The 18,927-nt window shown below is 38.6% G+C and overlaps 1 protein-coding gene across 6 annotated transcripts in view; it reads left to right on the plus strand.

Moving 5' to 3' along the window:
• ESRP2 (epithelial splicing regulatory protein 2) overlaps positions 1 to 18,927 on the plus strand; it is a 44,460-nt gene that overhangs the window by 12,500 nt on the left and 13,033 nt on the right. For 4 of the 6 annotated variants that reach the window (XM_035336545.1, XM_035336541.1, XM_035336543.1 and 1 more), the window contains 11 exons: positions 7,554 to 7,667; positions 8,804 to 8,918; positions 9,644 to 9,742; positions 9,874 to 9,928; positions 11,224 to 11,334; positions 12,588 to 12,720; positions 12,882 to 12,924; positions 13,372 to 13,673; positions 15,686 to 15,907; positions 16,844 to 17,042; positions 18,224 to 18,416. In XM_035336545.1, coding sequence (XP_035192436.1) covers positions 7,554 to 7,667; positions 8,804 to 8,918; positions 9,644 to 9,742; positions 9,874 to 9,928; positions 11,224 to 11,334; positions 12,588 to 12,720; positions 12,882 to 12,924; positions 13,372 to 13,673; positions 15,686 to 15,907; positions 16,844 to 17,042; positions 18,224 to 18,416 — 1,586 coding nt within the window. The remainder of the gene's footprint in view (positions 1 to 7,553; positions 7,668 to 8,803; positions 8,919 to 9,643; positions 9,743 to 9,873; positions 9,929 to 11,223; positions 11,335 to 12,587; positions 12,721 to 12,881; positions 12,925 to 13,371; positions 13,674 to 15,685; positions 15,908 to 16,843; positions 17,043 to 18,223; positions 18,417 to 18,927) is intronic. The other 2 variants (XM_035336542.1, XM_035336547.1) reach the window with 1 other exon arrangement.

Here is an 18,927-nt window from a genome sequence, read left to right on the forward strand (position 1 = left end):
TCTTTGGCATGCTGGAAATGAAACCCATGCCTTTGTCCAGGGTAGTTCTCACTCACTAAGTAATCTCAGGCATTAGTGTTCAGCAGAGCAAAAAATTGCTTTCCTTTTAATAGAAGAAATCAAACTGGCAATATTGTTTAATAGCATTTTTAGTGAGTGGGCCTGAGCTGCCTGTGTCATTTGTGCAAGTTTCCTCTGCAGAGAAATAAAGCCAAGGGGCAACTTCTTTTTCATGTTTGAAGGGTATCAAAATACAGTACCTTTTTCCTATGTTGCTATGGGAGGAGGGGAAAAAAAAAAAAAAAAGAAAACTTACCTGGAGCTTGTTGGCTTACACTTTTTTTTCTTCCAGCAGCTTCAGTACAAGGTCACCATGTATCCATTATCAGCCATGTGGAATAGCAGCTAACAGGTCAACAAAGGCAAGGGTTCACTATAGGATTCTCTGTTTAAAAAGTTACCTAGAACAATAAAGGGTTATCATACTTGTAAATACTGCTGAAATGCAGTCTACACACTTCCCCAGTAGTATTGACATGCTTTAAATTCCACTATTGCATGGGTAAGGCTGGCATTATCACCAGGGCTTGAAGAGGGAAGGAGCAGAAAACTGCCCATGGAGTGTATTGTAAATAAATGTGAAACCCTTGAAGATGTAGGATCTGAGGCACAGTGTTGAGGTGAAATTATTTTCCAAAGTTGCCATTGTTGGGGTATGTGGTGTCCAAGCTTTGTATACCAAACCAATGATTTGTTACTCTTGAGATTTCTCATGCCTGCAAGTTTTAGGGAGGATTCAGGGCTGCTGGATATTTGTTTTTCAGTGGTTGTCCAATCTTGCTTTTGTTTGGTGGCAGAAAATTTCTTTTCATCAAATTTGGTTGCATCTCACCCCTGCTCTCAAGACACACAAACCTCCATGTATACACTATGGTGACCTTAGTGTAGCTGTGGCATGGGCAATACAAAGAGTGCAAAGAGATAGGAGAATCACAGAATGGCTGCAGTTGGAACGTACCTATGGATGGTTTCCAGTGCAACCCCTTAAAGCAGAGGCAGCTAGAGCAGGTTGCCCAGGGTCATGTCCAGTTGGGTCTTGTATATCTCCACAGATGGAGACTCTGCAACTTCTCTGGGCAGCCCATATCAGTTTTCAGACACTTTGAATCAATTTTTTAAGGAACAGCACCCCTGCAACTATAGGCTTGTTTTTGGCTGTTCTTTAGCAACAAATTGCAGAGGGCTCTGTGTAAAATCAGGCTCTGAGGCAGGACTTGGAATATCTTCGCCTGTTGAAGCAGAAGGTGTAGTAGAGCATCTTCAGAGAGGTGGTGTTTTGGGTTGCCGTTGGTGTTTTATGCTTCTTACCAGCAGGAAAACAGCTCGTTCTTATATGGTCTGTGCTGCAAGCAAAGAACAAGCCATGCCAAAGACCTAAAAGACAGTCTAAAGCTCTAATGTAGTGACTTACAGTAATGTGTAATAAGTAATGATTTTTTTTGGACATAAATGAATTTAGATATCAAATGTGGTAAATAGCATGGCTTTAGTTGAGGCATTTGGGATGCTTATTGCGAAGTGTTGGTATGTACTCTTAATATGCAAAGCATGTGGTTTCTTTGCTAGGAGAGCTACAATTAGGAAGCAACTTGAATACTTCTTCATCTGACAATTCCTCTATGGCAAAGTAGGGAGGGTATGCATGGAAGTGAACTTGTACTTCTGGATTGAGAAAAATGCTTTGTGTTGTCACTACTGAAGTTGTTTCTACAAAAATGCTATATGTGTGTGAGTCTGTGGATTGTAGTGTTGATGGCATGTTTTGGTAGATAAATTCCATTTGAGAATCTGTCTGATAGACTGAACTGTAGTTCTCAAACTTCATTATACTAATAAAATGAAAAGGCAACAATTTTCAGGACCTAAAGCGAAGCCTTGAGAGGTATTGTGAACTAAAATTTAGAAACAGTATAACTTCATAAATTTAGACTGCCTGAATTATGCAAACACAAAAGTTCAGCTGATCTGATGTTTATATTGTAATTTGTGTCACTCTGCATAATTTTATACATAACCACATACAGGTGCACACAGAGGTGCATACATCTGTATATAGGAGTCACCTGTCTGTAATGGAATCCTTGCTGTCCTACACTTTCTAGTAATTCATTGCTGGAGGAGGTCTGTTATGCAGGTGAAATAATTTGTTTGTGAAAGAGATCTAAAGTAGTTCCCTAGCTTCAGCTTTGCATAGAGATGCATGCTTATCAGAGTGGAAACTTATTCTTCATTTCTTCAAATGAATGGGGGGGTATAACATGCTTAGCTAACTTTCCAGGTTTTAGCAAAAGGGAACAGCTCAAATGTATGTACCTAGGATAGAACTCTTTATTTCAAACAGTGTATTTTAAAAATCTGTGGATTATATCTTTGCTGTTTCTCTAGGACCGTTGTATATTAGTCATGTGATTTTTTTTTTTTTAAGCTCAAGGGAGTATATTGGAATATACGAACTTAGCTGAGCCAAAATAACTTATCTTCTAAGTAATTTCTGAAAGAGTTCCTTTTAATAATGACCAAAAGATGTCATTCTTGCATAAGCTTTTTTTTTTATTATTAGACATTTTTTCTAGCAAAGCAGCAGTTAATCTCCTCTACAAATAAAAAGCCCTGACAGTAGGTTGTAGGTGTGGAGCCCCATTTGTATACACACATGTTTTGCAAAGGACTGATCTAGAAGACACAGGTACAGTCTGTTTTGACAGGCTTTATACAGAATCACAAATGACCTGTTGATCTGTCTTAATTTTTGCCTAGACCAGGTGTGACTTGTCTTCTCACAGTTAGCCAAAAGATGTCAAAATGAACATTTATAAAGAAGTTAATTTGGCAGAAACTTGATCATGTATCCATGTGTAACCAAAATGTAACCTCTGGGTAATTCACTAGCATAGCATGCCTGTTGATATCACTGATCTGAAACCGTGTCCTCCCACAGCGAGCACCATGTAATACCTATGTGGGGATATAGAGGCAAGTCTAGCCTGAGCATGGCACAAAAGCTAAGCTACTCTCTGGAAGCTGATTCTGTCCAGAGTTAAATTGCAAAGATGCCTTCAATTCTGAGGCTTTGTGAATAATTTTGTGTCTAGCCTGGTGCTGTTAGCTGTGAGGGGTTAGCGGGGCTAACAAAAGCAAAACAGAGAAACTTCTGTGCCTTATTAACAGAAAGGATCCAGTTCTGAAGAAGCACTAGGAGCAGGTCAGATGAGTAAGAAGCAGCCAAATTTTCTGTTATTTCTCAAAGGTGAATGAAAGAGAGAACCCCCCAGGGTATCTTGGGTTCAGATACGGCTTAGCTGACAGCGTGGCTGGGTTCTGCAGCTGCCTGCTCCCTGCTTCATTGCCATGCCAGCCACAGCGCAGAGGTAGTGGCCTTTCTCAAGGATGGGAGCTATTTTTAGTTAGGGAAATGGGAATATCCAAATAGCCAGCAGTTTATTTTAGTGCTTTGTGCATCATAGCTATTGAAAGAGCTTACTGAGGAATCTTAAAGTTTCCCTGCGATCCCCAGCTTTGTTCAGTTAAGGCTACATGGAGAAGGGGGCCGTGTCGTTTCAGCCACTGGGGATTCATTTGCAGAAAACACAGCAGCTTGGGCTGGCTTTCGTCCAGCTTTGCTGCTGGCGAAACATGTCTCTTTGCTCTCTTTGTACTCTCAGCTACAAGCCCCAAATCCTGTAGAGCCAGTTTTTCAGACGGGCGCTCCGACTCGCTCCTTCCCTCTCACCACCTTTTCCCTAAGAACTGTTTTAGGTTTCAGAGAGGTAAACGTACAGAGCAGCCTGCTCGATTCTTTCTTCTTTGTTCAGTTTTTAATCTGCGTGGTGAATTATTGAACGTGTTCCTTTAAATGTGGAATGATTCATCAGAGCCCTAGCAGAGGCTGACCTGGTGGAATAAGCAGCACAGGGTGATGCCTCTGCACTGTGGCTCTTGCAGGCTAAATGAGGGCTGGCTGTAAGATGCAAAGAGTGGTAATTAACGCTGCATAACTCAGTTCCTATGAAATGACTAGATTAACAGGAGCCATAGGGTGTGTGAGCTTGGTGGAGGAAGCCTTAAGGTGGGGCAGCTTTGCATGCTAAAGTGGGGCAGCTCCATGGAGAGCAGCATGAAGGTGAATGACGGGCGGTAAATAGCTGAGATGGGTTTTATTAGTGGAGTTAAGGAGACGTGGATGGAATTTATAAAATGACAGACTTGTGGACAGGTTGCTGAATGTGTGAGACAAAACTGCAATGTAAATCTGGCACTGGTCTTAACTTGTCCTGAGCTTGCTATATGTTGGTGTAAGACTGTTCTGGGTTGTTGCCCTTTGAGGTGCTGCCGTGTATTTATGGTGCAAAAAAAAAAAAAAAAAGGCTGAAGATGGCTTTTCAGCAGGAACTTGTAATCACTGAAGTTACATTTTAACACAGCTTTATGAATGCATGTGCACTGGTTGCTTTAACTCCTTCTAGACATACGTGATAGGCTGTATCTGCTGCCTGAAAGCCTTAGGGGTTTGGTGTAACCTAGAGAGCTGGTCTCTAGCTATGCTTTTATACTTAACCTTTCCAGAATTAAAGACATTTCATGTAGATGAAAGAAGCCAGTTCAGACTAATCTGAAAATTCTGTTGTTCCTCTGTGGCAGAGTTATGCCTGCTATTTTGCCTCGTGCTTTTTTCCTAGGTGAATCTTCCCTTTCACAGTCCTCTGCCTCGTTCCTCTACGTGGTTAACCCATGTGATAGCAAGGCTGGTTTGAATGGGAAGGGTTGCTCGTGACTCCTAACTATTCTTCCCACACTCCTTTTGGCCTATTTTGAGGAGCACACCCCAAAGTTTGGAAAAGATTGTTTTCAAAATAGAAGTTTCTAAATAAGCATTCAGCAAGGCATGCCAGTCCTACAGCATTTTATCTGGGGCACTCTAAAATGTTAACATCTACTAATAAGAGTAGATGATTGTTTTCACAAGTAGATTGTCCCATATTAGGAGTTTGCAATGTTGAAATTTATCACTAACATTTATTACATGTGCAGTGCAAAAAATGTGGCTCAGTTAAAAACAAATGCTGTCTCTTGTGCCTTTTTAAAAACTTAGTTCACTTTGAGTATTTGGTTTATCTGCATACTTGTAATGTTACACTTGATGTCTTCTTGATGGCCTGAGAACTCCCTCTCTTGTCCAAACATTTTTTCTACTTTTGTTTTCTAATTTGAAGGCTTTTCGAACTACAGTTGTTATGCTTTACAAATCAAATGAGGCTGCATGCATTTCCTGCTTCTCTCAAAATGTGTGTGGGGGATTTCTTCTTGCATCTTATTAAAACAGCTGTCTAATTGCACTTTTGTTATGTGGGCGCTTGCACATCTTCAGAAGCACAGGGTACAAAGTTGAAGGTTTGGGGAGTGTTTTATTACTGCTCATCAGTAAGGTTCTGCTTCCTTTTGGCAAGAATCCCTGTATCCCTCGGGAGGCTAATTAATGTCTATTCCCATTTTCAATCCCTTCTTACAAATATTTGCTTTTTATTGTGCCCAGAAGTTAAAGCATGAAGGTGTTGCATTTAGTAAAAAGACAGTTCTCCCCCTGTCTGTTATGGTGAGAGTATTTTTTTGCTGGCCTGTGACTGTGGCAGGCCCTGTAACTGCTTTTCTGAAGTGGTTCATGTAGAATTTTCTGCTTTTTGTGGTGTTTACACATCAGCTGAGGTATTTGGAGCACTCTCAGATCTCAATTTTCTGATTTTTAAATTATTCCTAAACAATGACTTGCTTTATGGCCTCAGGTTCTCCAAGCCTTCAGCTTGTGGTAGGAACCTGAAGTAGCAACTGGGAGGAAACTGGCTTTCTGAATCTGCAAGAATGGGAAAATATTTATATATGTACATAAATATTTATTTTGGTGGGTTTGTGTGCTTTGATAGTGTGCAAAGAACTGCTTTAAAAAGGATTGGGGGAATATTTTACCCCTTTAAAAGTATCAAATACCTTCTGTTTCTATATAAAATTAAGTTTAATATGGTTTAATGTCATATGTATGCAAATTAAGCAAGTAGCACAAGATGCTGATGGAGGTGTCTCTCCTTATTCAGTGTTGCCCCTTCAGTTCTCTCTCTAAGGGGATTTAGGAGCCACTACTACAGCATTACCCCAAGTATCAGTGGAATGCTGTCAGCCTAGACAAGGGCCAGAATTGGATTTGAGCAGTTTGAATTCAAGCCTGGGTAGTCTTGTCTTTGCTGCTAATCCATGTCCAATACAAGATTGCTCCCTTGTGAGCCTTACCTTTGGGACATAAATGCTAGAACAGTTGTTCAGTGTTAGCACTGTGTAGCTGTGGGAGTAGGTCATTAGGATGTTGTCTTTCTAAGCAGAGAATGTAACATGTTGCATGTGTTGATAATAAAACAAACCAACCCTATTTTTCCTCATACACAGGTTAAAAGATAGTAGAAATATATCTTTGGAATCAAAAATTTGTTCTAATTTGTTAGGGGGAGATGGGGGAGGTTATTTTTTCAGTGGATGTCTACTGCATCATGTTGTTAATTGTTGCTTTGTTTGTGATCAGATGCTTTCCTGAGAGGGAGTAGCATCAAGAGAGAAGCTTAGAATAATTATATTTGTCCCCTTGAAAGTTAGCTAACAAGTTGCTATTTACTGATTTGATAAGTGTAGGTACTATATTGAAAGTGTTAAATTCCCTGCTTAAAATAGTCAATTGCTATAGCCTAATAAAAGGCTAGAAACTCTTGTCCAAAGATGAAAAACAAACTTTGAGTAAGGCACAGATAGTGCCCTTTTCTCTTGAGAATTAAGCTATTGAGGATTATCTATCCTACAGGCAGGGAATAACTTTGTTTTAGCTAGTAATGCTCTATCTCTGCAAGAATTTTTGTTATCGTAGATCTGGCTTGATTATAATTTCAATTTTGAAGGTATCAGACTGCAATTTGTTTGGCTTTTCTTGACATACAAATTCCAAAACATTAGTAAATCCTGATGGTAGGTGTTGTAGGTGTTTTTTTGTTGTTGTTTTTTTTTTTTCCTGAAGTACAAATCAAAATGAAATATTAAGGACAAAACTGGAGTCAAAGGTGGCATAGGTGAAGAAAGCCTATTGCACAATCAGTACTGTGGTTCATCTTAAAATGTTATGTGTTTTTTTTATTTAAAATATTTCACAGCATTTTTTAGTAATTACTTTAGATTTTGAACCTTACCGTTACAATACCATTGCCTTTCATATGAATTCATAATTCTGCCATTCTGTCCTAGTTGTTCTTCTTGCCATACTGCTGGTCACCTTATATTTTGTTCTGCAAAAGCATGCTGTTTCTATGCCTGCCTTTTATCAGAAGCCCACATCTGTTACAAAGTGTCATTTTTTTTCTCTTAAAAAAAAAAAAAGAAGAAGAAAGGTTTTAGTAATGGTAAATGTTCATTTTATGGTGTATGTGTATTAGTAAAACGTTTTTTTTTTTTTTATTATTATTTTCCAGTTTATTCAGCTGGTATCCAGTGATTTGAAAGTACTTGGAAGGAGTTCTTACACGCTCTGCAGTGATGGCCAGTTACTCATTCGACAAGTCCTCCACCCAGAGACATCTAAGAAGGTATGAGATCAGAACTGATGCAGAAGGAAAATGGTTTACCTGAATTTGAGATGAGCAACACAATTCAACCTTGGCAACTGTAGTGTTTCAAGAATAAATACCTCTGTTTCTCAGGGGTGTGTAAGGGAAGGGATCATCAGAAATGGTCCCTGGCACTTGCTCTTTGAAGTCAGCTACAGTACTTGAGGACCCTCAGATAAGCATAATGAGGAAAATAAGGAAAGGCAGGATAGAGAAAAGTACGAGTTGTTTGAATTCAGTGTCGTAGGGAAAAGGTCTAACCTCAGCAGAGGTGATAGAGAAGTGCTGCTTTGTTTAGACCTAACTTAAATCATTGGTTCTGTGCAGAGCTATGGGTTTGTACCAAAACCTAAAACTGGTAGGAGCCACGTGTCAATGTCCTGTAGAGAGTAAACGTGCAGTGGCTTGCCCTAGAGAATGGCAGTTGTTTCCCATCTGCATTTATTCAGCAGGAAGTAGTAGTACAGCTTATTTGCTGCTCCCATATGAAGCAGCAATTTCCTCTCAAGCCTGTCTTGCACAGGGAGAAGAATTTTGCCTTTGTGCAGGGTGGTGGCTCCCAAGTTAGCCTGCTTGGCAGGGTCTGGAGGAACCCTGCAGGAATGGGAGCTGCTGACACTTAGAGTTGACTGATCAACTGTATTTTTTCTTCTCTATATAAGGGTAGTAGTCATGCTGAGTTTCTACAAATATTCATCTGGCATTTGGGTTGTGTTAAAACTTAACAGTGTGACTTTTCATAAAAGCACATACTTATGGAGGGATGAAGCAAGAAAGGAAACAATGGTGTTTAGCATTCAAATATGATAGTACTATTTTTTTGTTGTCGTTTTTAAATCATGTCACATGTCATCATGCAATATGGATTGTGGGTAACTCTTTGTCCTTCCCACTTGAAAAAAATGGACTGAAACAAGCAACCCTATAATACCATGGAAGCAGTAACTTTGGAAGACTATGGAATTTGAGCTGTTAAAAATGAACAAAACTGGTCTATCATAGACAGATGATGATAACATGTAACTATGTAATTCTTGAGATTGCTGCATTCAGTCCAAAAATATTAATCAGAATTTTAAAGGAATGTATACAAAACCTCTTTGCCTTCCTTGTAGAACTTCCTGCTGTCAGACTGCTTCTATTCCTTTTATGATCTGCGCAAAGAATTTCATGCATGCTACCCTAGTTCAGCCGCCGTGAAGGATCAGACTATCAAGACCATGGCAGAATGTATCCTTTTGCTGCAGCTTTTGCAACAGAAGCAATTATCCTTATTTAGCTTTTACCCCTGTGATTGTTACAAGTTGTACTCTACTAAACTATGATGTGAATTTTAAAAATCTCCTAGGTAAAACTGAACAAATGTTTGCTGAAGTGATTGTTTGGGGAGGGGGGTGGGGTCTGCTTGTAATATTTTTCAATTTTGACTCTAATAATGAGATCTAAACCATATGTAATAAATCCAGTACAAAACAAGTGACAAAAAAAACCACATCATTTTTATTTATATTTAATCCTTAAAGGAAAGGCTTGGTTATCACTGAGCTTCTTCAGGACCAAGTAGCCTACAAGCTTCCACTGTTTGCAGACAATTGTTCTCTGATCTAAACAAAACAAAAACCACCTCTACATCTAAATTTTAGGAGAATTGCTGTGGCTCAGAAGAATGTCGTTAAAGTTCAGTTAAGTTTGAAGTGATAGGAACTTATTCTCTTGTTTTTTTTTTTTAACTGTTAAAGCTGAAATGATGTAAGCTATCAATAGTTTTCAGAATGTTGACTGTTAAAGTGAATATTAACCAGTTTATGAGCAGAGTTTCAAATGCCTAATGGTCACGTGTCCCTGCTAAGACCAGTGCGATTTGATTACCAATTCCATGTTAATAACAGGGAAGCCTTATGGCTTGTTTACAAATGATTGTGCAAGTCTGTTATTTTCTATAATCACCTGTTTAGATCTAGGCTTAGGGACAGATGAAACGGAGGAGGACTTTGGCGTGTGGCAAGTGAAAACAATGGTGGCTATCATTTTCAGCATGCTCTCTGAAAGTTGTAGTAAGTGACCTGTTTATACAGATTGTTGAAATTTTTCCTTTCTGTATGAATTGACAGTGGTACTGTCATTCTTCAGTAATCTCTGACCCTGGTTATTTTTCAATGTCCTGTTTTTTTTTTTTTTTTTGCAGACCACATATTTACTGAGCCTGAAACTGTGAAATACAAATACGAAACAGGTCCATGGTAAGTGCTGTTGTCACAGTTCATTACAACCAAAGCTGAGCCTTGCCTACAGCAAGGAAACCTTGCAAATACTTCCTCCCATCTCTGTGAAACTAGGTTGGATCCTGAGAACAATTAGAGCATATTTGGTAATCTAGTGCAGGCAGACCGTAGCTGGTATATTGAATGCTGTACTTTTGTCTGTCTTAAAAGTCACTGCAAGTAAAATGCTCTTTGTTCACTAGCTTCTGTTTTGAATGGCAGTGAGGCTGACTTATCTTACCCAATGGTGAAGAAATATTTGTGAACTTTCCCTAAGTCAACAGGGGTAATGGCTGGCACACCCTATATGGAGCTGAACTACATTACATGGTGCTTCTGAAGAGTTGTCTAATTTGCTGTGTTACAGACTTGTCTTACAAGGCTGTGGTTGAAGCAAATTAAAGTTTTTTTTAAATTGTTTCAAGATCCTGCTTAAAGGGTATTTTTGTATTACAGAAGTGGATCCCTTATGTTTCTGTAAAAGCCTTGATGTTAATTATTTGCTGTCTAGACAAAGTGTACTTGGACATCTTTTTAAACAGATTCCTAGGTTTCTACTTTGTTCAAGTGATGAAATGGAAGCTGTTGGTTAACAGACATGTTCCTTACCCAACTACAGGTGTTTGTGTACACTGTCTTTTCAGTGTGCCCATTAAAATGGGCATGTCTCTACCCTATCTTGATCTGTATAACAACTTAAGAGATGCTTTGATTTTTATACAGATTTCTTGCTGAGAACTTGGTTTTTAGGTAAAATGGAAACTATTCCTTACATGAAGTAGATTTTTCATATTTTACAGAGATAAGCTCAGCTTTTCCATTTTTTTTTTTTCTTCTAATCTAAATTGACTTTGGATTTTGGGAGACAAGAGACAGAACAGTTCTTTCTTTTCAAATACATTTCAAGAACTGGAGAATTATACATCTTAAGCATAAGTAATGTATATTCATATGTAAGACTTCCTTGTAATCATCTACATTAGATTAGATAAAATTTGGAAGTTCCTTATTACTTCACTTTGAAGCAACCTTCTTATTTTTCTTAAGGAACTGCTGTGTGATGACAATACGCTGCATCTTAGGCGTTGTGTAAATAAAGGAATTATCCCAGTTATCTTTCTTTTCTTTATTGAAATGAGTAGCAGAATTACAAGAATCTCAACTACAAATATACCCTGGTTTTCCAAGTTAAGTGACTTGTAAATGAAAACTTGGAAAGATAATGGAAAACCCAGATTAAAGCTTAATTTTGCTTTTTTTTTCTTTCTGTGCAGTAGTAAATCTGAAACAGTGGACAATGAGACAGTAATACGTGCCAGAGGTTTGCCATGGCAGTCTTCAGACCAAGATATTGCCCGATTTTTCAAAGGACTCAATATTGCTAAGTAAGAGAATAAGAATTTGTCTTGCCTTTAACATCAAGTGTTTTTCATATTTAGCATGTGCATTCTCTCTCACATGCATACACACGCAAAAGTGCTTTCTTATATCTTTCCCATCTCTAGCACCTTCCCACCCCATGGTCATAACTGAACAGGTTTACCAGCTTAGCTGTTCAAGAAAGAATTGAGAACAAAGGCTCTCAGGCTCTTAGCTGTGCAAGTCACAGTTCCTGGGTAAACTAAGGCTGGAGATGGTATGGCCTTAGTTTATTTTTTTAAAAAAAAAAAAAGAAATCTTGTTAGAACCAAACAGCCATATATTAAGATGTTGAAAGATGATTCAAGCTTTTAGACTATTATCTGTTCCATCTTACTTTTAGAAAGATGTGCTTCCAAAATATCTTACTATATAGACAATACCCTATAATATGTACAATGGAAATTGTACAAAAAGACCTCTATTATGCACCCCAACCCCAATTCAGTCCTGCCAGTTCAGGAAAAAGGTGTTCCTGTGTTTCTGTTGTATGTTATTTCTAGCTTGCTAACATTACATTTTAGGATGATATCAGCTCTTCTGGTTCTTAGAACCTCAGATAGAAATTTCACAGAGAAATCAATTTTTATGTCAGAGAGGGTAGATGATGATGATTTTTTGATTTATAAATGAGGTCACCAAGGCCTTGAGGGGTTTCAGAAGCCTGTTCTAGATTTTTCTTTTTATATGAATATTTTCTAGAGTGATCTTGTTGCCTACTTGCAGGACTTAAAAGCCAAATAAATGTTATTTTGAAGTGTGTGAAAAGAAAGGAGACACTGTTTGAAAACCACCATACATTTATTTATTGCTAGTAACTACAGGGAGAAACTCATACTGCATAATTAAGGAAGAGTCCAAGGCATAACAGAAACCTTAGTTTTGTGCTAACATATCAGTATTCTAGTATAACTCCTAAATAAGCCAGATTCAGAAACTTCCGAGTGCTCTTTGGAAGAAATTTTCATATGATAGTTTTCCGTGGGTGTGTACATGTGGGGCGATTCTAATGTAACATACCTCTCACTTAATATATATTCCAGGTATTCAATGCAGAGTAAATATGATTGATTTATTCCTGTAGGAGTATGAGGAAATCCAAACCTGAATCTGAGACGATAGGAAGGGGTTACAGAAATAAACGTGCATGGAAGTTGAGAAAGTGAGACAGCATGAGACCCAATATCTCACTTTTTATTTTATTGGCTTTACATTCCAGAGGTGGTGTGGCCCTTTGTCTGAATGCTCAAGGAAGAAGAAATGGGGAAGCATTAGTTCGGTTTGTCACTTCTGAACAGAGAGATTTGGCACTGGAAAGACATAAGCATCACATGGGTAGCAGATACATTGAGGTAAAAAATAATGACTTGAAGCAAATCTTTGGAGAGCAAAAAGTATGGTTTTAAATGAGAATTGTGCATGCTCCTATGTTGCTCTAAATAAGAAAAATACACTGTCACACGTGAAATAGTTGAATGTTGTAATTTTCATGTATGGATTTTCTTTCTTTAAGGTTTACAAAGCAACTGGGGAAGAATTCTTAAAAATTGCAGGAGGTAAGCGATGCTGGAGTTCAGTATAATTAATCAAGTTCATAGGCACATTCCAGTTCTGATGGCTCTCTTGGCTGAGGACACAATTAATGAAGTAGCTTTTCCTGTTTTGCTTTCTAAGAATCCTTGACCCTGTGAAGTTTTGGTTTCATGTGCTTGCATTTGAGCTGTGATGTTTGTAGGCTGGGCATGGTGTTTGGGAGGAAGGGGAACCTTTGCAGCAGTATTTGTGTACCTCACTAATCTCTTCTTTGTTCCAATTTCATTAAAATATGTAAGACTTTAGGGGTAAGGGGGTCTCACTTCAAAATAAATTACTGAGAGTTAATATTGTCTCAGGTCTTGTGTGCATTTGTTGCTAGCTACTTACCTCCTGTGTTGCTCCTTAATGCTTTTCTGTTCCTCTGTCCTATGGAATTAGCTGACAGTATGTTAATATCTTCCTACCAGGTACCTCCAATGAAGTTGCCCAGTTTTTATCTAAAGAGAATCAAGTTATCATCCGGATGAGAGGCCTTCCGTTCACTGCTACTCAGGAGGATGTCTTGGGGTTCCTGGGGCCAGAGTGTCCGGTCACAGGAGGGAAAGAGGGACTTCTCTTTGTCAAATACCCAGATGGCAGGCCCACAGGAGATGCATTTGTGTTGTTTTCCTGTGAAGAATATGCACAGAATGCACTTAAAAAGCACAAAGAAATCCTTGGAAAACGTTACATTGAACTCTTCCGGAGTACAGCAGCAGAAGTCCAGCAGGTTGTAACTATTGGCTGTGAAACTCAAAACTTAACAGTTAAATATTGATTTAAATGATCACACATCTTGCAGACAGCCATGGAAGTTGTCTATATTAAAGATGTCAAGTTCTAGATAGGGCAACGTGTGCTTACTGATTGGCATGGAAAAGGGTATAGCATTGTTTTTTATTTTGTATTTACTACCACTTTTTAACATCCCCCAGATCATAAGTTAAAAACCTTTGTATAATTTTCTTCCACTTAGGTTGACTGAAATCTCAAAAATAATTCTAAAAATGTACTAGATTAATAGTATTGTAATAATACTGATTCCAAGTCTGCAGTATTGTCTTTAAAGTCTGTTTCCCATGCACAGAATTTAACATGAAATTCAAATCTGACTACATCAAAAGAGTTTTTCCTACAGTTCTTTTGTTGGACACTAAGAATTACCAGGATGTATCTGATTTTTTGGTGAAGGGAACTGAGATATCTCTCTCTTCCTAAAATAACGTATTCCACTTTTTTCTACTTCACCGGTTTTTAATCATGATCATCTTAAACTGGTAAACCACCATTTTGTATTGGCACCCACAACTTGAACCCTTGTGAAACATGATGTAGTAAATATTTCTTCCTGACAGAATATTTCTAGACTGATAATGCCAAAGTGGGGGGAACCATTACGAGATTTCATCTGGCCTTTGCATAAACATTGGCTATAAAGCTTGCGTACAGTTACTGTTTGTTACTGTGTGAAATGAGAAAGTTTTTCCATAAAAGTGATGGGGCATGGGGAAAAAATATCCACACTTGCAGACCTGCCATTTACCTGTGGTACTGCTGCATGGAGATTACAACAGTCACGAATCTGATAATGAATATTATGAAGACTAAGTGAAATGGCATGGTGAAGCTTATTTACTCCTCAGTTCTGCTTTGCTGAGAAAATGAGGCAAAGTGCTCAAAGGAACAAAGCCACTGTGTTCACAGTGACCAGATCTTTGTTCTCGTTTTTGTTAGGGAGACCTGGATAAAACCTATGCTCCTTCAATATGTCATTACTTCTTCCTCTGGGACAGTTGTCTAAGGTGACACCCTAGTTTTTTCTTGCTTGAGCAAGAGATGGTTCTTAGGGAATTAAAGGCAACTTGTTTTTTAATTACAAGAGGTAAAGACAGCTTTCATCTACTTAAATTAATACAAAATGGTTGCAATATTCTGAACACAATGAGGGGAGATTTCTGGCCTGGAATGTGCTACAAGACTAGATTCTTGCAAAAAAATCTTCTATTAAGACAAACTCGATAGGCTCAATCATTATTGACAATACTAAAGCATTATTATCTTTGCATTGGTGCCTCTTTCAGTGGAATGTGTTTATTTCTGATAATCACTGTTAAATATGTCTTTGAGCAATAAGCCCCAACAGCAAGTTATGTTCCCTTTGTCACAAGGGAATGAGTCAAGAGAAAATAAAATGTTGAGACCAAGGTCTCCTGTAGCTTTTTTTTTTTTTTCCAGAAGCCCTGTACTTCAGCATGGTTGCTTTGATTAAATGAGGGTGTTTGTTTATTAATCTATCAGCTTTATGAAAGAATTAGTTAGTCTTTTTACTTATTATTTATTTCAGATTTCAGTTCTTTTAAACTAGATGGTCTTAATTTACCCTAATTTAAGTAAGAAGTGTAAGTGACATGACTGGTGTCTTAGTGTGAACGTTGTTTTCAGATGTTCCTTTTTGGGATGTGCTAAAGTGAACTGTAATCTGTTTTTAACTTTATTGTAATAAGTTGAGAAAGGTCTTGTTACTAATGTCTAGCGAATTAAATTTATCAGACTTTTTTCCTTCAGAGTTTGAAACTTTCAAATGCCCAACAGGAAACTGTCCACAGTAATTTGGTTCAAGGACGCATTTTCTCTGTTGGAAATTGATTTATTTAAATGTATGAAATAGTATTGTGAGAACTCATTTGTGCTCAACCAGATGATGTGTAAATCTCTATCAGTGTCTTTCTTTATTGCCTACAGGTACTCAATCGATACATGTCAACGCCTCTTATTCCCACCCTCCCAACTCCCATCATTCCTGTCATACCCCCACCATACACAATTGCCACAGGTAGCATACGTGACTGTGTCAGGCTCAGAGGCCTTCCTTACACTGCTGGCATTGATGACATCCTGGAGTTTATGGGAGATGCCACAGCTGATATCAAGCCCCATGGAGTACACATGGTCCTTAATCAACAGGTAACAGCACTTTGCACGGGAGAGCTAACTTTCCAGTTATTGAACAAAATTAGAAGTCATGGTAGCTTATTTGCTATGCTTTAGGTCTTCTGTAACCTTGACAAAATACTATCTTCTGCTCGTCCTTTTCCTTGCTTCCCCAACACTTCTCCCTACCTTCCCCATATACACTTGCTTTTCTTTCTGTATCATCTGTATGACTAAAATGGAGGAGGATGAAGTTTGTGGCATGTTTTCTTCTAATGATAGCTTTGTCCTGGAGGCTGCCTTTAAATATTCCCTTGTGTTTCAGTCAAATTCTGGAAATACACAAGATGGACATGGCTCATGTAAGATGGTATATCTGCCCTGTTCAGGATTTGTGCTCAGTCACAGCTGTGTTCTTTGAGCCCGTTTGTGGAAAAATCATTTTTTTCTAACTTGATTAGAGACTTCTCAGGGTTTTAAAGGAAGCTGATAATTAAAGTTATGTTTTAGATACATTTTAATGATGCAATCATGAGGATTTTTTTTTGTTCTTGTTGTCTTGTGTTAAAAATAAACAATTGGTCACAGAAACATTATCCTTAAAGGAAACAAATTAGAGAGTTCTACTACATCTCTACCCTTTGGAGATGTTCAAAATTCAAATGGAGAAGACCACAAGTGGCTTGATGTAACTAGAATGTTAGTTAGCCCTGCTTTGAACAGGGTTTGGATAAGAGGCCTCCAAATTCTGCTTCCATACCAAATTATTCTACATTTCCTTCTGAAGTAGGAAGTAGCGTTAAGTTAAATGGTTGCTGGCTATGTGAGTCTTGCCTTTCTGCTTCTAAAAATAATTGACTTATGAGGAATAACAATAGTTTTCTTCTCTAAGAACAAAATGTTAATACTTTCTGCATTTCTTGTGCTCTTGTTGTTCTAATAACACTTTAAGATTTTTCTTTTCCATAGGGACGACCATCAGGTGATGCTTTTATCCAAATGAAATCTGCTGACAAAGCCTTTATGGTGGCTCAAAAATGTCACAAAAAAATGATGAAGGACCGTTATGTGGAAGTATTCCAGTGTTCGGGAGAGGAGATGAACTTTGTTTTAATGGGTGGCACTTTAAATCGTAGTGGCTTATCCCCACCGCCATGTAAGTTACCATGTAAGTCTGCGATTCTTCTGCTCTCTGCTGCTAAAGGCTGATATGTGGTAGGTGCTGAAGCTTTGTGGCCTTTCACCTTTTGACTTGGGTTTTGTCGTGATCAATAATCATTCATCTGTATACGTGCTGAGATTGGAATTGTTCCCTTTGGGCAATAATGGGACTGATTGGAGCCATTTTTATTGTATTTTCGGTGGTGAATAGAGGGCAGCAAGGCCTTGCCAGTGAAATTGTTGCACACTTTGCTTTTTATGGGTGTACTGTTCTTCTGAGCTCTGCGGTAGACTCGCCTGTAGTGAAACCTACTTGGAATTAGAGGCCTTTTAAAAAAGGGGAGAAATTGTATATTCTAGCTGCCAATGAGTGCTCCTGCTATCTTGCCTTAGAGCATTGAGAAGGTACTCTTTGGGCTTATTTTTGAAGGAAAACACCCACTGGAATGATATGCTAGTTGGATGGATTTTTAGTTTTTCTATTTTTATTACATTGCAGCGAACTTTATTGCGGACCTATAATGGAACTTCACTGTACCATTCTAATTAGTCTCACTACCAAATCACAAAGCAGATAGCAATGTGTATTTGCAAAATAGTAAAAAGCAGCCAAACATACTATTTAAAAACAGTTTGACTGCAACACTAAGCTTCGTGTTCTTATGCAAGTCAGGTATTTGTGTGTCAGAATGCATCAGGCTTGTGATTTAGTGTTTTTTCCCTGTTGTGTTTTTTAAAAAAAGAACTTACTATATCCTAAAAATACTTCTTGAAGCTGCAGGAGGCTTACGTATGAAAACTTGTGGTCAGCAGTTGTAGATGCCCATGTCTAGCTAACATTATGGTTCTGTTGTCCCACAGAGTACAACTTCTGTTAGAAAGAAAAAAGGGTGTGTTGGTTTGCACGCCTGCTTTCTCTATGCATATGGCTTTATGCTTTCTTTGAATAACTCTGAAGTTCCCTGCTTTCCATTTACATAAGGACATGGCTGCTCAGCTCTAGGAGTTGTAAACTCTTAGGAATTGCTCATTTCAAATGCACCAGTTGTCATTCACGGGTAATGCACAGGGGTCCCCTGGAGAGGGGCTAGAGAGCAATCAGTCACGTTGGGATGAACCGTTCCTTTCCTTCAGCAGAGATCTCCATTCTGATTGTTTTTTTGTTCTTGTGTCCTCTTTTGTTTTTAGGTCTTTCTCCACCAGCTTATGCTGCTTTCCAAACAGCAGCTGTGATCCCAGCAGAAGCAGCGCTCTACCAGCCACAAGCCCTCTTGCCAGCCGCCAGGACTCCCCAGGCCTCGGCTGCTGCTCCTCCAACTGTTACCTACTACCCAGCTCAGGCAGCTCAGCTTTATATGAATTACACAGCTTACTATCCCAGGTACCCTCTAGACTTAACTTGCTTCTCTTGACATTTCATGTCAGTGGAGTAAGTAACTGTGCATTTGCTCTTAAATTTGTACTTAAGGTGTAGACAATCTTAGGAATTTGACCTTTTTGTATCCCTGTGCAGGGATAGTAGCCATTTGACTACTTTTCTGTGGCCTTATAATGAAGTTCAGCTTTTCCATAGGATTTGGTTGCATTTCATGATAATGTTGGTCTAATGTTTAACAGCATTTTTGGCATTGGGGTGATATCAAGGCAATTCTATCACTTGGCCAAATGCCTCTGTCCTCCTCTATACTAGTACTACACTTAGTACCTCTGGTAAGCCTGTTAGATTTCTTGTATCAGTGAGACCAAAGACCTGCTTTGCTTATACATGTTAGAGTTATCTCCACCTTTTCCCTTCCCACTGATGGTATCAACATGGCACACTGAAGCCTGGTGCTCGAGTCCATGGGGAGTTTGTTCATTGACATTTCCTAGGCTTGTGACACTAACCTGAC

Source organism: Oxyura jamaicensis, chromosome 11 (assembly GCF_011077185.1).
Source record: "Oxyura jamaicensis isolate SHBP4307 breed ruddy duck chromosome 11, BPBGC_Ojam_1.0, whole genome shotgun sequence".
NCBI lineage: Eukaryota > Metazoa > Chordata > Aves > Anseriformes > Anatidae > Oxyura > Oxyura jamaicensis.